This window comes from Balaenoptera borealis (assembly GCF_965194805.1).
Source record: "Balaenoptera borealis genome assembly, chromosome: 7".
In the NCBI taxonomy this organism is placed as follows: Eukaryota; Metazoa; Chordata; class Mammalia; order Artiodactyla; family Balaenopteridae; genus Balaenoptera; species Balaenoptera borealis.
In genome coordinates, this window is record NC_138864.1 from 111,246,282 (window position 1) to 111,266,346 (window position 20,065).

At 42.5% G+C, this 20,065-nt stretch overlaps 1 protein-coding gene across 10 annotated transcripts in view; it reads left to right on the top strand.

The window, feature by feature from the left end:
- The window catches only part of LRGUK (leucine rich repeats and guanylate kinase domain containing), a 131,418-nt gene that overhangs the window by 88,061 nt on the left and 23,292 nt on the right, over positions 1–20,065 (top strand). For 5 of the 10 annotated variants that reach the window (XR_014246711.1, XR_014246712.1, XM_082399148.1 and 2 more), the window contains exons 14-15: positions 1,016–1,217; positions 1,843–1,938. Coding sequence is in view for 7 of the 10 variants with exons in the window: in XM_082399148.1 (XP_082255274.1) it covers positions 1,016–1,217; positions 1,843–1,938 (298 nt within the window). In the remaining 3 variants the exon portion in view is untranslated. Of the gene's footprint in view, positions 1–1,015; positions 1,218–1,842; positions 1,939–3,654; positions 3,817–8,417; positions 19,267–20,065 lie in introns of those variants that run through there. The other 5 variants (XM_082399143.1, XM_082399142.1, XM_082399144.1 and 2 more) reach the window with 3 other exon arrangements.

Here is a 20,065-nt window from a genome sequence, read left to right on the forward strand (position 1 = left end):
CTTTGAGTGCAGAAGCTCACCAGCTCCTGTGTCTAACTTTTTCCTGTTTATTGGTTCTGAGTTCTGGCTCCTGTTTTACTTTTTTTCCTTCCTGAGAGCTTTCTCCTATTCATTTCCAAGAGGTTGAGTCCATAAACCAGGCTTTATTCCTGATGCTTCCCGGCTAAACCATTTTCCCCAACTGTCCTTGTCATTGACTCTTGTAGATATTGTTTTTGAAAAAAGCCTGTATTTCTTCCCCCTGAATTTTTAAAAACAGAGATTTTGAACATTGAGTTAAATTATTGATGGTAGGATTGAGATAGAAGAAACTTCAGAGTCCATTTGGAGTAGCTCTTCCATTTCACGGATGAGGACCCTGGTTACTTAGGGAGCTTGAGGGATTTGCACGGAGTCACAGAGGCTGGAGCGCTGCAGTCCTGACCCAGCCCTCCAGGTCCTCAGAGCACTACCTGCCACTGCTTCCCGGGTCGTGTGGGCTCCTGGTTAGCGGGGTGTCATGAGCTTGGCCTTCCCATGCTTTGGGTACAGGCTGTGAGATAGGATAGGAACCAGCCAACCAGGTTGCTAGTTTAGAAACAGGAAGGGCCCAAGTTGATGACACAAGGGTAACAGAGGAGCCTTTCTCTATGGTAAGATCTCTATCTCCTGGGGCTGCAAGGATGCCTTTTGAAATGTAGAATTGAAATTACTTTTCAGTAATAAAGATGCAGTGAGCATACCTATTTGTCTCTAGCAGTTTTCTCTTTTAAGAGTCATATGCATTAGAATGATTAGTTAGAGGATAACCAGGTAGGACAAATTCTTATTTTTCCAGTGATAACGTGATATTTGATGAGCAGAGAGAAGTAATCTAATCCTGGGATATTTGTAGGAAAATAATAGCTAATTATACAGGTAAAATAAATTCCTCAGTACAACACTACTTATTATACCCATGTTGTCACGTATCTCCTAAATGATTTCTAAATTGTGTCTCTGTTTCTAACTGATTATCTTTTCTTTAAATGCATAGGGTGTAAGAAGTTTAAAACATTCCTATTTTGAGCCTCGATACATCCTGGTGGTACCCATGGACAAGAAAAAGTATGAGGGCTACTTGAGGAGAAAAGGATTATTCAGTCGTATAGAGATCGAATTTGCTGTCTCCAGAGTAGACCTTTATATTAAAATTAATCAGAAATATCCAGGATATTTTGATGCAGTAGTCAATGCAGGTCAGTAACTTTCAGCAAAGTTTTGTTTTTGAAGTGGAAGGTTACTGGGGAAAAGTCTGCTCTAAAGTACCTTCTTATTGTTGACTGAATGCAGTTTCTTGTGGTTGTAGGACTGAGGTCCCTGATTGCCGGCTGGCTATCTGCCAAGGGTGACCCTCAGTTTTTAGAGGCTGCTCTCAGGTCCTACCCACATGGCCCCCTCCATCTTCAGGCCAGCAATAGCCCATCAAATGCTACTCGTGCTTCGAGTCTCTGCCTTCCTCTTCTGCAACTAGAAAACCTCCTTTTATGGGGATCATGTGATTAGAGTAGGCCCACCTAGATCATCTCCTTTTTGATTAGCCCAAACTCAGTTGATAAGTAACCTTAATTACATTCGTGAAAATCCCTTTGCCATATAACCTAACGTAATCACAGGAGTCGTAGCTCGTCATGTTCACAGGTTCTGCCCACACTCAAGTAGGGGGGGTGGGTGATTATACAAGGGTGAAGTGTCATTGGGTCTTAGAATTCTGCCTACCGCAGTATTCATAAAATTAGATCTAGTTAAAAAATCATCACCACAGATTGGCTCTATTTTGATATAATTCTGTTGCTTTAACATACATTCTCTTCTTTACTGTAGATGATCTGGATGTTGCCTACCAAAATCTGAGTCAGCTCATTAGAGAATACCTTGGATTGTCTGAGGCAACCGCCAAGAGTTTGGCTCCAACCACAGGTACCGCTCTATCCCTTTTGTTTGGCACGGAAAGGAAAACAAATCTGTGGGTTGTTATTTGGGGACTCATCAACCAGGCTAAAGCTGGTTCTGACTCTTTAATCCGTGTACTTCCTCTGGTCCCCACAAATGAGCTGCATGAATCAGCCCTCTGGACCAGTCCCTCTGCTTGTCAAGGTGACCATAATGGACCTCACAAGACTGTCCTTTAAGGACACGCTGGGCAGTACCTTAGAGTACCTACTCATAGTAGGTATGGGTCAGCCCCACAGTTCAGAACTCCACCTTCTGGAAGTTTGGCTCCTAAGGGGGCTGAGGTGGTGTTCTGCTTGACAGCATTGTCCCAATCCAAGAGATTCTCTCCCCCTTTCTTTGCATTTCCATAGTCCTCAAAATGTTGCGCTACAGAGTATAATGGAAGAGCACTGGTCAGGGGATGTGAGCCTGGTCCTGGCCCTGCTGCCCCCTGGGACAGGTTGCTTAGCTGTTCTGAGCTTCTGTCTTGTTAGGTGGAATTAATGCTCCCCACCTGCCTCATGAATCATGCACAGCAAATGACATGGGATATATGAGTGCATCTCCTTGGAATCTAGGAATTCTAAAGCCCTAAATTAGAATTTTAGTACATGAGTATTTTGAGATGTATTTAACAGTTTCCCCCCAAATCCACCTCACACCCCTTAGGATGGCTACTATGAAAAAGCAAAACAAAACAAAAAATAGAAAATGTGCTGGCAAGGATGTGGAGAAATTAGAAATGTAAGATGGTGTGGCTGCTAGGGGAAACAGTATGGTGGTTCCTCAGAAAAATTAAAAATAGAATTACCGTATGATCCAGTGATTCCACTGCTGGGTATATACCGGAAAGAACTGAAAGCAAGGTGTTGCACAGCTTTTGTACACCCACGTTCACAGCAGCATTATTCACAATACAGTAGCCAAAAGGTGGAAGTAACCCAAGCAGTCATTGACAGATGAATGGATAAACAAAATATGGTTTATATGTACAAGGGAATAGTATTCAGCCTTAAAAAGGAAGGAAATTCTGACACCTGCTACAACATGGATAAACCTTGAGAACATTTTGCTAAGTGAAATAACCAAAAGCACATATACTGCATGATTCTAATTATATGAGGTATCCAGAGTAGACAAATTCATAGAGACAGAAGGAAGGAGGGTGGTTACCAGGGGCTGGGGGAGAGAGGACCAGGGGCACTGTTTAATGTTGGCAGAGTTTCCGTTTTGCAGGATGGAAAGAGTTCTGGGAATTGGTTGCAGAACAATGTGAGTGTGCTTAACACTATCGAACCATACACTTAAAAATGGTTAAGATGGCAAATTTTATGTTACATGTATTTTACCACCACTATAATAATAATAAAAAGCATGTCCCCCCAGTGGACTGAACTGCATTCACGTATCACATAATGTAGAATATAATGGAAGACTCTTGCTGCTGTGCAGATGCTCCACTGCTTTGTGTGTACGTGTGGTTTAGCCTTTGTGCCTCTGCCCACGTAGGATCTTGCTGGCCAGGTTGCATCCTGGCCAGGCAGAAGCAGGCCCGGTCACGGTTTTGCCGGAATTCAGACTAATGGTGCTGCTTTGCAACTCTACACACTTTCTCCAGTTCAGGTGCCCATGGAATTCTGGAATGAGGTCGGTGTGAACATGGTAACAACCAACAGATAATGACCGAGGTTTTCCTTCCAGGTGCATCTCCTAGGAGACGAGTAACCGGAAAGTACCAGAAGAAAGTGCGCGCTGTGAAAGTGGGCCCCTCTGGCGGAGGGAGGGCTGCGCTGTGTCGCGGGGGGGGACGTCCAGTGCGCGTTGGGCGGTGTTCGTCCCGCACGGCCTCCTCCTCCACGTCAGGTCTGTTCTTTAGAAAGCTGATCCTGTCTAGTTGCGCAGTGTATCTAATGAGGCTTCCGTGGAAGCTCCATGGAAGTTTCTCTTGAGGAAATCTGGCTCCCTTTGCTTTAAGTCTTTGCTAGCCCAACAACCTCTGATGTTTAATATGGTCCCCTGCATGGACCTGTTCCCATGGGGCTGTCCCCTAGGTGAGAGCAGCCTGCCCCATCCCTGTGCCAGGCCCATCTCCCATTGTAAATTAATAAGTTGGTGCTGTGGCTTTTAAATCAGCCCCTCGGGGGTCTGGAGAAACCTGAGTCGGTCCCCTGAGCCTGAGCAGTTCCGAGCAACTGAGACAAGCGTGGTTTTCCATCAGCAGCACTGAGGGCGCCTCTGAACTGTGATTCTTGAGCAGGACTCAGCCTCCACGGCGGCGGGGTGCGGCCCCCAGCTGGTCTTATTCTGCCACCATCAGGAACACTGAGTACTGGTTGTAGCTGCCATTTGGCAAATTAATAGACCAGATAATGTGTGCATAGGAAAATAGACTCCTGTTTTGAAGGGTTTTATGAAACTCCATTTATTCGGACTAATTAGGTTAGACCTGTCTGATTTAATGAATTATGGAATTTGTAAGTAAGAGTGTTCTCGCTCTCAGATACATTTAATACCTGAAACTGGTCCATCCAGTTACTGACTAATTGAATCCCAGCTTTTAAAAGTAGATGGGCAGGTTTGTACTTAATATATCAAATCATTGGCCTCAATAGATGCCAGTTTTTCTGACAGGTTTATTACTATTTGTAAACTAATGTGTTTTCTTAAGAAGCCAAACACTTTATTTTATTTATACAGTTCATCTGTGGAGGAAGTCACTTTTTTTCAGTTGATAGTTTAAGGATAAATTTGCACATAAGGTGATTTTTGTGGAGGCCAGATATTATTCAAGTATTTAAAAATTGTAATTAACATAAGTCCTTATTAATAAGCTTATAAGTGTCTCTAGTGGCCCAGGAGTAGAGCCAGCGGCCCCTCTGAGTCTCAGGGCTGTGAGGTACGGGCCAGATGTTAGCATGTTCACTGCAGGAGAGCAGGGCCCAACCATAATCACCTCAAAATGAACCTCGTGACTCCCTGAGGGAGGCCCAGAGCCCCAGAGGGTCACTGCCACGGGCCTGGCTGGCTCTCAACTCTTGGCCTCCCCTCTGAGCTGGGTCACCCTGATTTTAGGTTCTGTGGTTTAGCTATATCTACATAAAGACTTACATAACTTACATAAATGTAAATGGGATCCCTAGAAGCAAAAATCCATAATTTTCGTATACTGGAATAATTTTTACATATAACTGAGCTGTCAAAGGTAAGAAATTGAAATTAAAAATATTTAAGATTCTATGAAAGCCAGTTTTTTTGTCTGAGCAATTAAAAAACTGGACTGAAAATGGGAAGCCTTAGTTTTGCATTCTAACTTTCATCAATAATCATTAATTTGATTAGAGAAATCACTTGAACTCCCATTTCTAAGAAACAAAACCCCAAACAACTATATATAATATTATGGAACATTTTAGAATCTGATCTTCCAGAGCTGAGGTTTTCCCTAATTAGGTTAGACCGTCCATCTGTATGTTCAGCTTCAGTACAGAGAGAAATCTGATGGCCAATGGCGTTGTTTTCATAGAAGCAGTAATCCTGTGTCAGTGCAAACTGTAAATGATTGCCAAACATTTGAAGTAATAATACATAGCTTTATCTTTAGTAATTTCATGTTACTAATTTGTAACTGAGAATGCAATTTTAAATTCTACTCTTAATGATGAGAGTGGAATAAAGTGAAGAAAGAAAGCCCAATGTTTATCCAGATTTGAGTACAGCGGCCCATCAGCCTGGACCCAGAAGTGCAAACCTTCACCAGAGGAGAGACTAATTAAATTTTCATTTGATACATGTATAAAATAGTAACTCTGGGTACAGAGTGATTATAAACCCTCAAGATCGACCGTTAATTAAAAATGTATATCAGTTAAGGTACAGAATTGTCTTTTTTCCCCCTATAACAATGCAGGTAATATTCATTTCTAAAGCAGGAAGATTTAAAAAAATCCTGAGTAAACAATATTATGTCTATAAAATAAGGAAAAACTCACTATATTCAGAACTCAGTATATGGCATGCCTTTTACACTCCATTTGTCTCTTTACAACTGATTTCTGGAATAGTACTTCCTGCAAAGCTTTTAAAAAGCTGATCCAACCACCACCCTGAGTTCTCGCTACAGAGATCATAAAATAAAATTTTATTTGAAAATCATTATTTAGAATTCTGACTAATGATAGAGAAAAATGATGATGGTGATGATGAATCAAATAAGGGAAAATTGAACAATTTACTAGTCCATAAAGTGGTGCCTTTGTCCCTAATAAAGGTCATGGTATCATTTGGCAAATTATGTGAATTGTTAAATTGCAAAAGTGGGGGGAAAAATTCGTGTCTGATTATAGGAAACCAGGAGGGCTTAGATGGAAAGAACCTTCAGCATTGGATTTCACTATTCTTATATTTTTCTATTTTTTTAAAAAAATACGTTCTTATTGTGGTAAAAAAAAAAAAACCATAAAATTTTCCATTTTAGCCATTCTAGATGTACACCTGAAAGGCGTTAATTACATTCACTGCCTATTTTAAATATTTTTTTATCACTCCAAACAGATACTCTATACCCATTGGGCAAAATAACCAACACGCACCCCGCCCCACCCCCCGGCCAGCCCCCGGTGACCTCTAATCTACTTTCTGTCTCTATGAACTTGCCTAGTCTAGATATTTTTACTGTTCTCACATTTTCTTTTAACCTTGTTTCTTGACTAAGTTTGTGTTTTAACTTATAACTGTTGTAAACTAGGGTGATAAGAATGACGAACAGGGCAGCCTCTCAGAAACCCCACCAAGTGGTAAGGGTTTCCTTTCTCCCCCTCTCCTCCCCGTCCCTGGAGACATCTGGCTTGACTGGGTGCTCGGGGTACACTCCCAGCCTAGGAGGTTCAGGAAGAACCCAGAGTAGTCCGAGCACCTCCTGCTTTGTGGGGAGAGAAGGGCTGGTGGCCAGGAGCCTGGCTGGCTTCTGGGGACAGACCACCCTGGGCTCACTGCAGAGGTCTGATGCGGTTTGGACTCTCTGAGTATCAGGTCTCCCCCACAGTAAGCTGAGACTAGTTTCTTCAAGGCTGTTCCAGACCGGTGTGCCGCCTCTGAAGTGACCACTAGCATTTCAGAGCTGTGTCCTAAGGACTGGGTGGGTCACCAGAATATACCAGGGCTTCTACCCTAAACAAGTGCCTGCTGGGGCGATTGTGTCAGGAGACCAGAATCACTCTGAGAACGTGCTCCCGTGGCGGTGACTGAAGGAAGCAACTCCCCTCTGTAACACTGGCATGGCTAGTGGCCTCTGAGAGCCATTTCTTTTTTTGTATAAATTTATTTATTTATTTATTTATTTATTTATTTATTCTTGGCTGCGTTGGGTCTTCATTGCTACACGCGGGCTTTCTCTAGTTGCGATGAGCAGGGGCTACTCTTTGTTGCGGTGCGCGGGCTTCTCATTGCGGTGGCTTCTCTTGTTGCGGAGCACGGGCTCTAGGTGTGTGGGCTTCAGTAGTTGTGGCACGTGGGCTCAGTATTTGTGGCTCGGGGGCTCTAGTAGTTGTGGCATGCAGGCTTCAGTAGTTGTGGCTCGCAGGCTCTAGTAGTTGTGGCTCGCGGGCTTCAGTAGTTGTGGCTCGCGGGCTCTAGAGTGCAGGCTCAGTAGTTGTGGCACACAGGCTTAGTCGCTCCGCGGCATGTGGGATCTTCCCGGACCAGGGCTCGAACCCGTGTCCCCTGCACTGCCGGGTGGATTCTTAACCACTGCGCCTCCAGGGAAGCCCCTGAGAGCCGTTTTTGAAGGCAGGGTAGTACTTGGAGGGAAGCGGTTGGCCTGGGGGTGGGGTGGGGTAGCAGCTTGGATGGTGGATCCCCAGGAGCAGTTTCCCTGAGCCATGGTGCCTTGTGATTCCATCAGATCTATTCTTTCCTTCCTTCCTCCATCCGTCACCTATTTACTGAGTGCCTGCTGAGCTTCTGCACCTTGCCAGGTACTGGTAAACTGGCACAACTCCTCACAGAGCTCGCAGTTTCTTTATGGGACAAGGAAAAAGGCCATTAAACAAGGAAACAAATGGGGCTTCGTCTGGCTTCGCTGTCCATCCTCTAGTTTCTACCATGAAAAGCAGCATTGACCCCTAAGGTGGTGAAATTTAAAATCTCATTCACTTAGAAAATTTTCTGGCCACTCTCAGACCTAGATATAAATTTTGGTTCTGTGAAGAAGCCTCTCTGTGTTTATTCGTAAAAGTTTCTGTTTTCAGTTGACTAAAAATTGCTCTAATTCCACTAAATAAGTGAATTATAGGCACTAGTATCCCCATGGAGAAGGGACGGTTAAATTCTTCGATATGTGTAATTTTATTCTTTTCAAGATCCTAGGTGCATCAAAAAAAAGAAAAGATCTTTTTGGTTATTAATTTCTAAAGTTACATCGTCATATTTGTTAAGATGTTTTTAGCAAACTTCTTTTTATATTAAAGCAGGAGCTGCCTCTAGCAAGAAGACCGCCTCTGGGGTGCCAGCACACCTGGTTCCATCCCCAAGGCGCTTGGCGAAACTGCAAGCAGATGGCCAGATAACAGAGCATCTCTCTGGAATGCAGATTCCTGCAAAGGTCCCTGAAAATCAGAGCCTAGCTCCCTCCCAGAACCAGGAGCTGACTCAGGAGGGAGCAACCCATCAAAAAGAGCTTTCTCCCAATAGCCAGGTCAGCGCTGTGCCTCCGCCGCAGCCCAGCTCATCAGCGCTTGGTATTCCCCAGCAGGCCCAAGGCTTATCCCCAAACTGGAAGGAAGGGGACGCTCAACAATCAGATCTTTCTTCAAAAACAGTAACCACAAATCTCCCTGAGAATGAGGCCCAGACATCTGAGGTGAAAGCAGGTGAAGGGGGGCAGTCTGCCATCACTCCTTCCCAAGGGCCTTCTCAGCACCCTGACCCACCATCAGCCCACAGCCCTCAGCTGGACCAGGATGAAGAATCAGGGGAGGCCAAGGTAATCCCTACTGGCCCTCTCCGCTCTGAACTTCCACAGGGATCTGACCCAACATCCCTTAGCCCCCAGAGAACCCAGGATGAGGAAACTGGGTCAGCCAGTCTCCCACCCAGCAGTTCCCATCATGATCCCCCAAGAGATCCTTCTGGTCCCGACGAGGCCAAGAAGCTTGGACCACCTCTGGGAGATTCTCAGCAACCTCTGGAGGAGGGAATCCCTAAAGCAGAAGTTGTTCGGGTTGACGCTCCTTACCCAGAATTGCCACATCCCCAGGACTCAGCCAATACCACACAGACCCAGGACAGGGAAGACCCGGTGACTTTGCCTCCCAGAAGCCGGCTGGCTCCCACCAGGCTGCCCCAGCCCCGCGTCCTCGCTCCTCTCCAGAGTCTGAGGCGCACACCCAAACTGCCCTCACCCAGCAGACAGGAGGCTCTCGGAACAGCCTCAGATCAAACTATGACCCCCTCTCCCAGGCCCCCGCTAGCTCAGGAAGGAGACCCCAGTAAACTCCCTCCCACCAGCAGCCCCCATTCCAAACAGCCACACAACCTGAGCCCCCATCCGGGCCACAGTCCCCAGCAAGTCCAGGAAGAGAGAGTCAGGGAGGTGAAGCTCCCCCTTATCAGCCCCCCGGTGCAGGAGCTGGCACCACAGGCCGCCCCCGATCCGCCCAAGGCAGGGGGGGTTCAGGTAATCAAGCTCCCTCGAATTCCCGCTCCCTTCTCAGAACAGCTGCCTCAGAACACAGGGGCTGCTCATGATTTGAGGCCTGCAAAGGAGAGGCAAGCTCCCGAGGCAGGCTGCTCCTCCAGCAAAAAGATCCCAGATGTACAGGCCTTGCCCCCAAACCAAGAGCCAGTACAGCAGACAGGAGCTAGGAAAAAAAAAAACCCTATCCACAGAGACCGCTAAAGGGCCCTCACAGCTGAGAAGGGCGCCACCTGGAGGCCACGAGGCGTCCTTGCAGCCAGAATCCCAGAGTAAGCCGACTCCCACAGAGGCCCCCAGCCACCCTAACCGCAGCCCTCCTCGGAGCCCTCAGGGGGACTGGAGAGGAAAAGTCCATACACCAGCCATTCCTGAACCATCCCACGCTGAACCATTGCCTAAAGATGCCCAGATACAGGAAGAGAAAAGGAGAAAAGGACATTATTCCAGAAGAAAGGCCCATGCCAACCTCCTCTCAAATGACCTGGTTCAGAAAGTAGCCGTGTCCAAGAAAGGACCATCTTTGAAAAGAGAGAATTCTGGAGGATTATCTCAAGAAAATACAGCTACCCTCAGCGGTGATCAGCCAACTCCAGGGGGTCATCCCCCACAAAGGAGACGTGTGCAGGGTCAGCGCTGGCTGCTTCTGCTGCCAGGGGGCAAACAAGGCGGAAAAAAAGAGGTTCATCGAAGGGGAAGGTCTCAGAGGGGAGAGGCTGCTTCGGGTCCCCCAGAGCAGCATGGTGTGGCCCCCGCCCAGCAGCCTGACAAAGAGACTCAAGCCCATCAGGGGACCAGTCAGACCAGAGAGAGCTCTGTCCAAAGGGACAGTGCTTCCAGGCAGCAAGCCAAAGAGAGAGGCACCCGGAAACACAGGGGAGCACCCCAGAATCAGGCGTCTGCTGGAGAGCAGGGCAGCTGGAAGGGAAGGCTGTGAGCTCGGGGCAGTCAGAGCACCAAGGTGTAAGCCGTCCCGGGGCCACCAGGTCATGAACGTCTGCGCCCCCTAAAGCAGTGCCATCCAGAATGGAGAGCTATGGCCAGGGCGCTATGGTCTGTACACCGGCTTCCCTCTGCAACGCCTAGTCAGCACAGATGGGAGGCCCGCCGTTGGATTATTAGAAGGCAGTTAATCTTTGCACATGTGTGCCTCTTTTGTGGCTCACCCTCGCAGCCTGGAAGAGCAGCCCTGTGGTGGGGTACACCAGCAAGCGGTGCCCCTGCTCCAGCAGAGAGAGCTGGTCTGAAAGGTTGGTGGCAGCAAGGAGGCTTTGTGTCCAGACTTGGACAAATTCCAACATGACTTCAGGCTCTGGCTGAAGCAGTGCTGAATTGCCATTAAGCTTTCTTTTATTCATTAGGAAAATTCACTTTTAGATTAGAAAATTCTCTCATGCTTCTTGCGTTATCGAGGGGTCCAGAAGCAAAAAGAACTCTGAGAAAGGAATCCTTTCTGGGTCTTGGTCTCTGGGTTTCTGGGTCTTGGTCTCTCCCACAAACATTCCAAACCCACAGTTAATTTGTGGGAAGAGGACAGGTTTTTTACACCCATGACAAGTGATCGAGGCTTCAGATTTGCGTTGGCTTATACTGCCTGAAACTTACTTTGTTTGAAATGGACACCTTCCTTCTCTCTTTGAACGGAACCTCATGTAAATTAGCTCATGCCTTCGTTATGCCAAACCAGCTGGTTAAAAGAATTAGTAGGGAGAAAACTGAGGTGAATCCTTTTTTTATTTATCTCTTCATACCATCAGGATTCTTTTGCTGGCAAGTGACAGGAATCCAACCTGAGCCAGCTTATGTGAATCTTTTAGAAGGGAGGGGAGTATGTCACACAACCAAACTCTGGGGAGGGCAGAGGGGCAGCAGAACCTCGGAGAGATTGGGGACCATCTCTGAACATAACCAGAACTGTCATCATCTCCAGTATTTTCGTCATCTCCTGGACCCTTGTCATCTCCTAGAATCTTGTCATCTCCAGGACTCTTAGCATTTCTCATCTCTGTTTTTTTCTCCGTGCTGGCTTCATCTCTATGATATAAATGACTATATATCAGTTTCTGCACATGGCAGGGAATATGACCGTCAGTAGCTCTTAAATTTTACATTTGGTTTTACGTCTGGCACCTCCCACTACCAGAAAGGGATTAACTCACATGCTCCTTGGTCCTAAGGTTTAAAAAATTATATGCAGGGAAAGACACTGATTGGCCCAGCGTGGGTCAGATGCTCATTCCGCAGCCAATTTACTCTGGCTGGGGACAGGGCACATTTAGATATACTCATTGGGTTCAATCCTGTGAACCCTAGCATGCACATAAAAGAGAATAACCGTAAGCAAAGCAACCAGTTTAATATTCGACTCTGAAGAATTTACAGGATATTTATTGAGTACTTACTATGTGTACATGTTAAGCTGTGTTTGGCATCCTGTATTTTTTTTTTTTTTTAATTTTATTTATTTATTTATTTATTTTTGGCTCTGTTGGGTCTTTGTTTCTGTGCGAGGGCTTTCTCTGGTTGCGGCAAGTGGGGGCCACTCTTCATCGCGGTGCGCGGGCCTCTCACTATCGTGGCCTCTCTTGTTGCGGAGCACAGGCTCCAGACGCGCAGGCTCAGTAGTTGTGGCTCACGGGCCTAGTTGCTCCGCGGCATGTGGGATCTTCCCGGACCAGGGCTCGAACCCGTGTCCCCTGCATTGGCAGGCAGATTCTCAACCACTGCGCCACCAGGGAAGCCCGGCATCCTGTATTTTAAAAATGTAACTGATGACTACATGCCTGTATAAATGTGTCTTATCTTACACAAAGAGCATGTGTCCACAAAAATTGTGTGTATGTCAAGTGTTATTTCAAGTGCAGTAGAGGAAATTGATATTTTTACAATCCAGGATGCAGGACTCTTCTTGTATAATGAAGAGCGTATGTTATACTAATAATTACCCTCTGATTTATCTGGTTTGTCCAAGACGAAATGAATAAGGTGAATTTTTTAACATCTCATAACTTATTTTTCTTAAGTTAGTTCAAGTCCCCCAAAAAGCATTGATTGAGTACTTCATATATGCCAGACACTGTGATAGTTTCTGCATAGAGTAAGATGGTGAGGACACTTCAAGGAGCTCTCTCTCTTATCAAGGGAGACAGATAGGAGGGTTCATTACAACACCATGTGATCAGGGCAGCTGGAGGCCCCACAGCATGCGAGGATAGGTTTAGCATCAAACGGAGAAGGAAACTCATTTATTAACTTTTCCAGAAAGTCCTAAGAATACTAAGAAAGGACACTGAATTCAGGCTGGGATGTGAGAACTGGATCAGAAAACACTTCCAAGAGGAAGTCCTCCTTTCAGCCAAGTCCTCAAGGTTGCAGAGCAGTCAGCAGACTGATGAGAGAGAAGGGAAGGTCTCAGAAGAGGGAACAGCATGTGCCTAAGCGTGGAGGGAAGAGCGGGCGTAGCATCTTCTGGACCGAAACGTCAGGAGAGCTATAGGTATACGTAGCTCCAAAAGGCACATTGTGCTGTGCTAATGAGATTGGAAACTTGATCTTCTGACAATGGGGAGCCATTGAATGGTGAAATTTTTTTTTGTCTTAGAGGTATCTGTTTCGAGTCAACGTAGAGGATCACTTTAAGGAGGGCAATTTAGATGGCAGGAGGAATGCTGGGAAGCTATTGCATTAGTCCTGACAGGATGGTGAGGGGCTGGAATAAGGCATTGTGGCAGGAATGGGCCGATTCAAGATATTTGGACTGTATGTAGGGGGAGTGCAGACTGTGAAAGAGAGGAGGAAAATCAGGATACCCACCCACTTTTATGACCTGTGTATGGGGTATTTTAGAGGCACTAGTACCTCACTTAGGTGAAAAACTTTAGAAATTTCCTTGGTCTCCTTCTCGGGCAGCTATTTCTGAAGCTCCTTAAGGCATTTGGGGCTGCATTTTCATTAGGGTTCTAATGCATAGTGAGATGCCAAATTTCCCTTCTTTTGACTTGGAAGAAGTTCTAGCGCCCTTCCCTGGGGTCCATGATGGTGTCAGGGTCGTGTTTGTGTTTTGGTTGTATAAACATCTCAGATTCAGCGCAGCTGGACATTTTGTTTGTTGTTCAAGGAAAGGAATAGAAAAGATTACCAACTCCTCCCTTGGTGAGAGGTTTTTAACAGCTATTATTGATTTTCTCGATATAAGGGGAACTTGTGCTTTTTAATTGTAGAATATAAATATTTAAAAATTGTCATTTTCCATCTACATTTACAAACAAAGTTCATATCACTTTCATATGCTATGTTCCTCAGCAAAGTGATCTTTATGGGAAAAAAAAAGAACGCTGTGGACTTTATAGTCATTCTGTTAGCTAATACAATCTTCAGCTTTTTAAAAGAAGTCTGGCATTTAGTATTCAAATCAACAGAGAGGATACCTCCACTGGGTGCAAGAGCCTTCTTCAAATATTTAAGGAGCTAAATCAATTCTTTTCAACCTCAAAAGATAATTGGACAAAGGGTAATTTGGTAGTAATTTACAAAAGGGGAAATAAAAATGGCCAAAAAATGCGTCAAAAAGTATTTAAGTTTCACTATCACTGTAAATCAAAACAGAATAGACTTTTTTGGGTACCAAAGTGGCAAAGATGGAAAACAAATGCCTATTCTTGGTGAGGCTGAGGGTCAACGCACTTCCTCTGTCATCATTGAGAAGGTAAATGGGCACAACTTTTCTGGGGACAGCTTAACAGTACCTGTCAAAGCCTTCAAATATTGCATGTCTTTAACCTAGCAATTCTAATCCAAGAATTATAAGGAAATAAGGTATGTACAAGGGTGTTCATATTAATGTCTTTGTAATAAACCCTGGAAATAATTTAGCCAGCTAATGGGATTTCAAAAATAAGTTATGGGCCAAAAGTTCTGGTTCAGCTGTATGTTGCCATTATAATCATGTTGTAGAATTTTGGAAGAGGAAAATATTTGTTACTTATTAAGAAGAAAGCAGGTTAAGGAGGTACAGCTAGTATGGTTCCAGTTGTCAGCTCTGGGTTGTTAGATTATGGGTAATCTTTATTTTCTCTTTTATGCTTTTTAGTATTTTGTAAATTTTCTACAACAAGCCTGTGTTTATTCAGAAAAAGTTATATAGAAGTAAATTCCCACACATGAAAAGCTGTCCTGTGAAAGCAGCACCCTAATATTCTATTTCGATTTGGCTTAACGAGAACTTTCTAGGAGTCAGAGTCATGTACAGAGGAGCAGATTGGCTCTCTCCATAACTTAGATGCTCTGTGATGGGAATCTCACAGAAAGTCTCCTTAGGTTGGGTGATTAGTTGGACTGGCTGAAATTTAAGGTTCCTTTTATAATCTGTGATCTGTTCACTACAACTAGCTCTACTGGCTGGCTCTGAAGAACCCAGCAGCCTATTTTATTAAATAGAGAGCCTAGTACTAGAAAATTGCAGAGTTAGTACTCATTAGATCAGTGGCTTTCAAACTTTCTAGTCCAAAACCCGTAACTAGGGATACAGCTCATAATATCATGACCTACACACAGACCTACACGCATAGGAAACAAAGGTATAATGAAATACCTTCACTGTGCTGATAAACTCTGATACTCTCTATTCTATTCAATCTTAATTCTTTAACACGCTGGTCATGACCTATTAAATTGATTTCACAATTTAGTCTGAAGCCTGCAGTTTTTGAAAAACCCTGTACTGAGTGCTCTGGAGCTTTGCTATGGTTCTGTTCTTAGAGGTCTACTGACCAGATACTACCCTGCTCAGGTTGCCTTCAAGTGAGGAGGGATGGATTGGCATGATTTATACTGAATTATTTTCTGTGACAATAGAAAGATTCAGTGTATTAGCAGTTATGCTCTTTGTCGGTGTTAGGACTCTGGATAAGGTATATTGAAATTTTTTATGCACAGTATAAAGTTCTTATGTAAAGCTGAAAAAAACAATCTTGATCGATAGTGTTTCAAGCACTAAGCCCTTAGCTGGTTCCTTTTCCTTTTGTTCCACGACAACACTGAAAATCACCTCATTACTATAAAGCTTCCTCCAAATCACAGTCTGTCCATAAATGAATTTAAAGACATCATTCTAGAAATCACATTTCTTTAGTGACCAGGCATTCAGAAAAGAGAATAAGAAGAGACTATTTCTTTGTGTTGATGATAAATAATGTTAGACCACCAAATCTTTCATCTCAAAGGTGATGATGAGAGAGCAGTCCTGATTAGCAAAAGCTGGAGACCTTTTTTAAAAAATTTGTAACTTTAGAAATTCATGATTTCAGATAACACTGAGTCAAAATTATCATTGGAAATTCCAGTTCCAGTACAATCTAGCTGTGTGACCTTGAGCAGTTTACAAAGGTCTCATGTACTATAAAATGGAGATAATAGTAGTACCTGCCTCAAGATTATTGTGAGGATTAAATGAGTTAATATATTGAAAAACACCCAGAACAATGTCTGGCACATAGTAAGTACTTATATGAGTGTTTGTTAGCATTAACATGTAAGCAGTAAAAAAAGTTTTTTAAATAGCATTTTATCCTTTTTTTTTTTTTTCAAGATTTTTGTTTGTTTGTTGTTGATGTGGACCATTTTTAAAGTCTTTATTGAATTTGTTACAACATTGCTTCTGCTTTATGTCTTCGTTCCTTGGCCACAAGGCGTGTGGGATCTCAGCTCCTTGACCAGGAATCAAACCCGCACACCCTGCTGCTTTGGAAGGCGAAGTCCTAACCACTGGATGGCCAGGGAAGTCCCAGTAGCATTTTATCCTTAATTGGAAAGGACAACATAGTTCAAACTGGGTGGAAATATTTGGCAGATGGTGTGGTCTTCTCTGAAAATCCTTTAAAAATTTTGACAACCTTAATTGAATTAAAGGGCCTTAAACAGAATTAGGATTATATTGGAAAGAAATTGCAGTTCAGGAAAATGTTACTGAGATCAAGAGATTCTTTCACGCACGTTCACAGGTAGCATTACCACTTGGAGAATTGAGTGAGGAGACATCAGTTCCGAGGTGATTATGAAATTGACATGTGACACACATGGAAGAGACTTGTAATAGCACCTAGAACATAGTATGCTCAGTAAGTGTTATCTATTATTTTTATTGTTATTATGTCATTGATAATACCAAAGGCATTTACATTCTGTGTTTCATCTTGGTTAAATGGTAAATGCCATCAAGTTACTTGACTCAGGAATAAACTACCAGATAGCTGGCATTTTGTTTTCTTTTTGTGGTAGGTTGAAACAGAGACTGGCTTCTACATGCTACCAGATCTAAAGACCCTTGGTTTCCAAGGACAAAGATAGCAAAGGGAAGAAAGACAAAAAATGTCTTTGCTTGAGAAGTGACCAATGAAACAACATCTTTGAAAATGTTGTTCTTGAAGGATGAGCTCTTGCAAACGAAAACTACACTTAGCAGAGGTGGGGCTGTAGGGTTGGGTGGAAGTCACATCAGAAATTTAGTTATCAAATGTACTGCTCAAAAGAGAGGAAGGCTTTAGTTTGTGTTCTAGCTCCTTGAAGGTTTCTGTCCTATTTCTGTCAGCCATAGCTACCCTTTCCTTCTCCTCTCCTTATCCCAAATTCTGTACACATCCAGATCTTATGCATCAAGTTTCCACTCTTGAAATTTATCTGTCCTACATCCTCTCTCCTTCAAAGTGTCAGTTAACTACTTCATGATAAACTCATTCATTTGAAAAAAACCCTGAAATTCAGGGTACTATTGTTATATGTTTTATTTAGGACATCCTCTATACAGTGTCCAAATATTTAACCCATTAGTTCAGCTCTACTGAAGACATTTCAAAGTATGAAGTTCAATGGAAAAAAGCATTCTTTTTGTACCTCATTCTTTCTGTGTGAGAAGGCACATTCACATGCTTCCTTTGTCCTGATGCAGAATCTGTTCTCTGTTTAAATAGCTGATTATTCCTTGGATCGGACACTCAAGAATATAGCACTTTACTGTTAGAATAGTTCAGTATGTGCATTCATTTTATCATGTATAGCATGAACATTATTACTATATGATAGCTTTCTACTATAAAAGCTTATTTTGCTATGGAAAATTATTATGGATATTATGTGAAATGATTATTTTTCTAGTTGCCATTATTCCTTTCTCAGAAGCACAGATAGTCAAGACTTATAAGATTTAATTCTGTCCTGGAAAAAATGGCTTCTTTTGGCACCTTCAGTTTTGTGATAATACTTTCTAATGAATTGAGCGTTTCCCTAACTGCGAATTATGTAACTATCCTATTAAAAATACATAAATATTTTAAATTGTGTAGCAGATTATTATGCTTTAATTTGCTTTTTATGGTTACATATTTCAGCATTGAGACTTTTACAGGGATTTTTATAGCGATTTACATTTTATATATGTATATGTATTTAATCATGGTAGTATAAATTACTCTTGCTAATTTAAAAAAACTGCACTACTACCAAAATAAACATGTTTTTTAAGCCCCATTTGAGTGGGGAAAAGTGAATGATTCTGGCTATCTGAGAACTTTTGTATGAAAATTAAAGCTTACTTCCAAGTCATACATTTCCAAGTGTTTTCAAAGAGAGACAAACGCTGGTGCTGATTTTTTTTTTTTTTTTTGGCAAAGTTTTATTTAAATATTAATTTGGTCTCATGTTTTTAGACAGGAGACGGGCTTAGTTGCTTTGCTATACAAGTAATCTTACTGCTGTAGAAAAATTGGTTATCAAAATAGGAATTTTTGTTTTTCAAAATATGCACAATCTGACCCCCAAATTCTAATCTTATTACTAGTTATTGAAATGGCTGTGTGTCTATAATATCAGATCATCAGCATCTTTTGTTTTCTCCTTTCTTTTTTGCAGTAAAGGGCCCTATATAGTCTGTGTCATAATGTGTTATGAAATATACACAAATGTTTTATCTTAGGTGCATGGCTTCTACTGCATTTGTTATTTTGGTTGGATTCTGTGGTTATTCTTTTAAAATGTTTTATACGAATATCATTTTAATTCACTTGACTGCAAAGGGATATAATTCTAAACAAAAGGTCTAAGTTATTTTGAATTAATTTGAGATGTAGTTCTGGTTGTTCCAGATATTTCATTTATATTTTCTTACATTTGGTAATGACACCAATCCATAAAATAACTTGAAAATCTGTCATACATCATTAAATTCACTTACGCTTCATTGTAGGTGTTTAAGTAAATGTAACTAGCTTATATACTGAAGAACTTGGTAATTTTTGTGGACTGTACGGTAACATATATATAATTTAATGTTGCCTCAAGGTTGACTTTTAGATACTTCGAATAAGATCACTTTAAGAAACTTCGTTGCAGGGTATTATAACACTGGTAATTGTGTTTTTTTTTTTAATTGAGAAGATCTCTTGTTCATTAATGTACTAAGACATTTGAAACTATATTAAGAACTGTATGAAACTCTTTATTATAGGAGTCCGAGTCCCTAAAGTGGTAGCATTACAATGTAGTTTAATAGTAATCTAAACACATTATTTTTACCCAAATTGTTTTGTTGCTAAGAAACCATTAAGACATTAAACTGTTGAATTACAGCTGCATTGTATCATCAGATAGAACTTGGTTTGTTTACATCATAGTACATTTGGCTTACGTCTGAGAAAGCTGGAAGAAGGAACCCTGACACAAATATATACTATATTTTAAATAAGCTTTTATATAGAGAGAGGGTCATTTCTATGGAAATTATATAAATATAGCTTCTATTTCTTTAAATTTCATCTTTTTTTTCAAATTCATCTGGTGTTTTTCACAATGCTCTGTTCTTAGAGTCCCATCAAGAGGACAAGTGTTTTGGTTTTGTTTGTTTGTTTGTTTTTTAATGAGCATAAGATTCAGCCCTTCCATTTCTTTTTTGGTTGTTAGTTTGTTTGCCTTGTTTCAGCCATGCTGAATTCTTTACTGTAATTCAGTTGTGTTAAGCATGCTTCTGGGTCTTTATACCAAGCCACTCTCTCTGCTTGATATGCTTTTGCCCCAGATATTTGAATGCCTTCCTTCTTTATGACTTTAGGTCACTGTGCAGATGTCACCATCTTAGGGAGGACTTCCTTTGACCATCATGCTGTCTCTCACTCTGTCTCCTTATCTGCCTGCCTGGTCCTTCATCGCACTTAATCACTACTACCTGACATTATCTGGTGTTATTGTCTGTCTCCAACATTAGAATGTAAGTCCCACAGGTCAAGGACATTTTATTTACTGCTCTATCCCAACACCCAGAGTGCTGTCTGGCACATAGTAGGTGCTCAACCGATACGGGTTGAATGGCGTTTCCATTATGAAGATTTAGCAGAGTATGTTTCCACATAATAATTGTGTCCTATTATCTCTGTGATT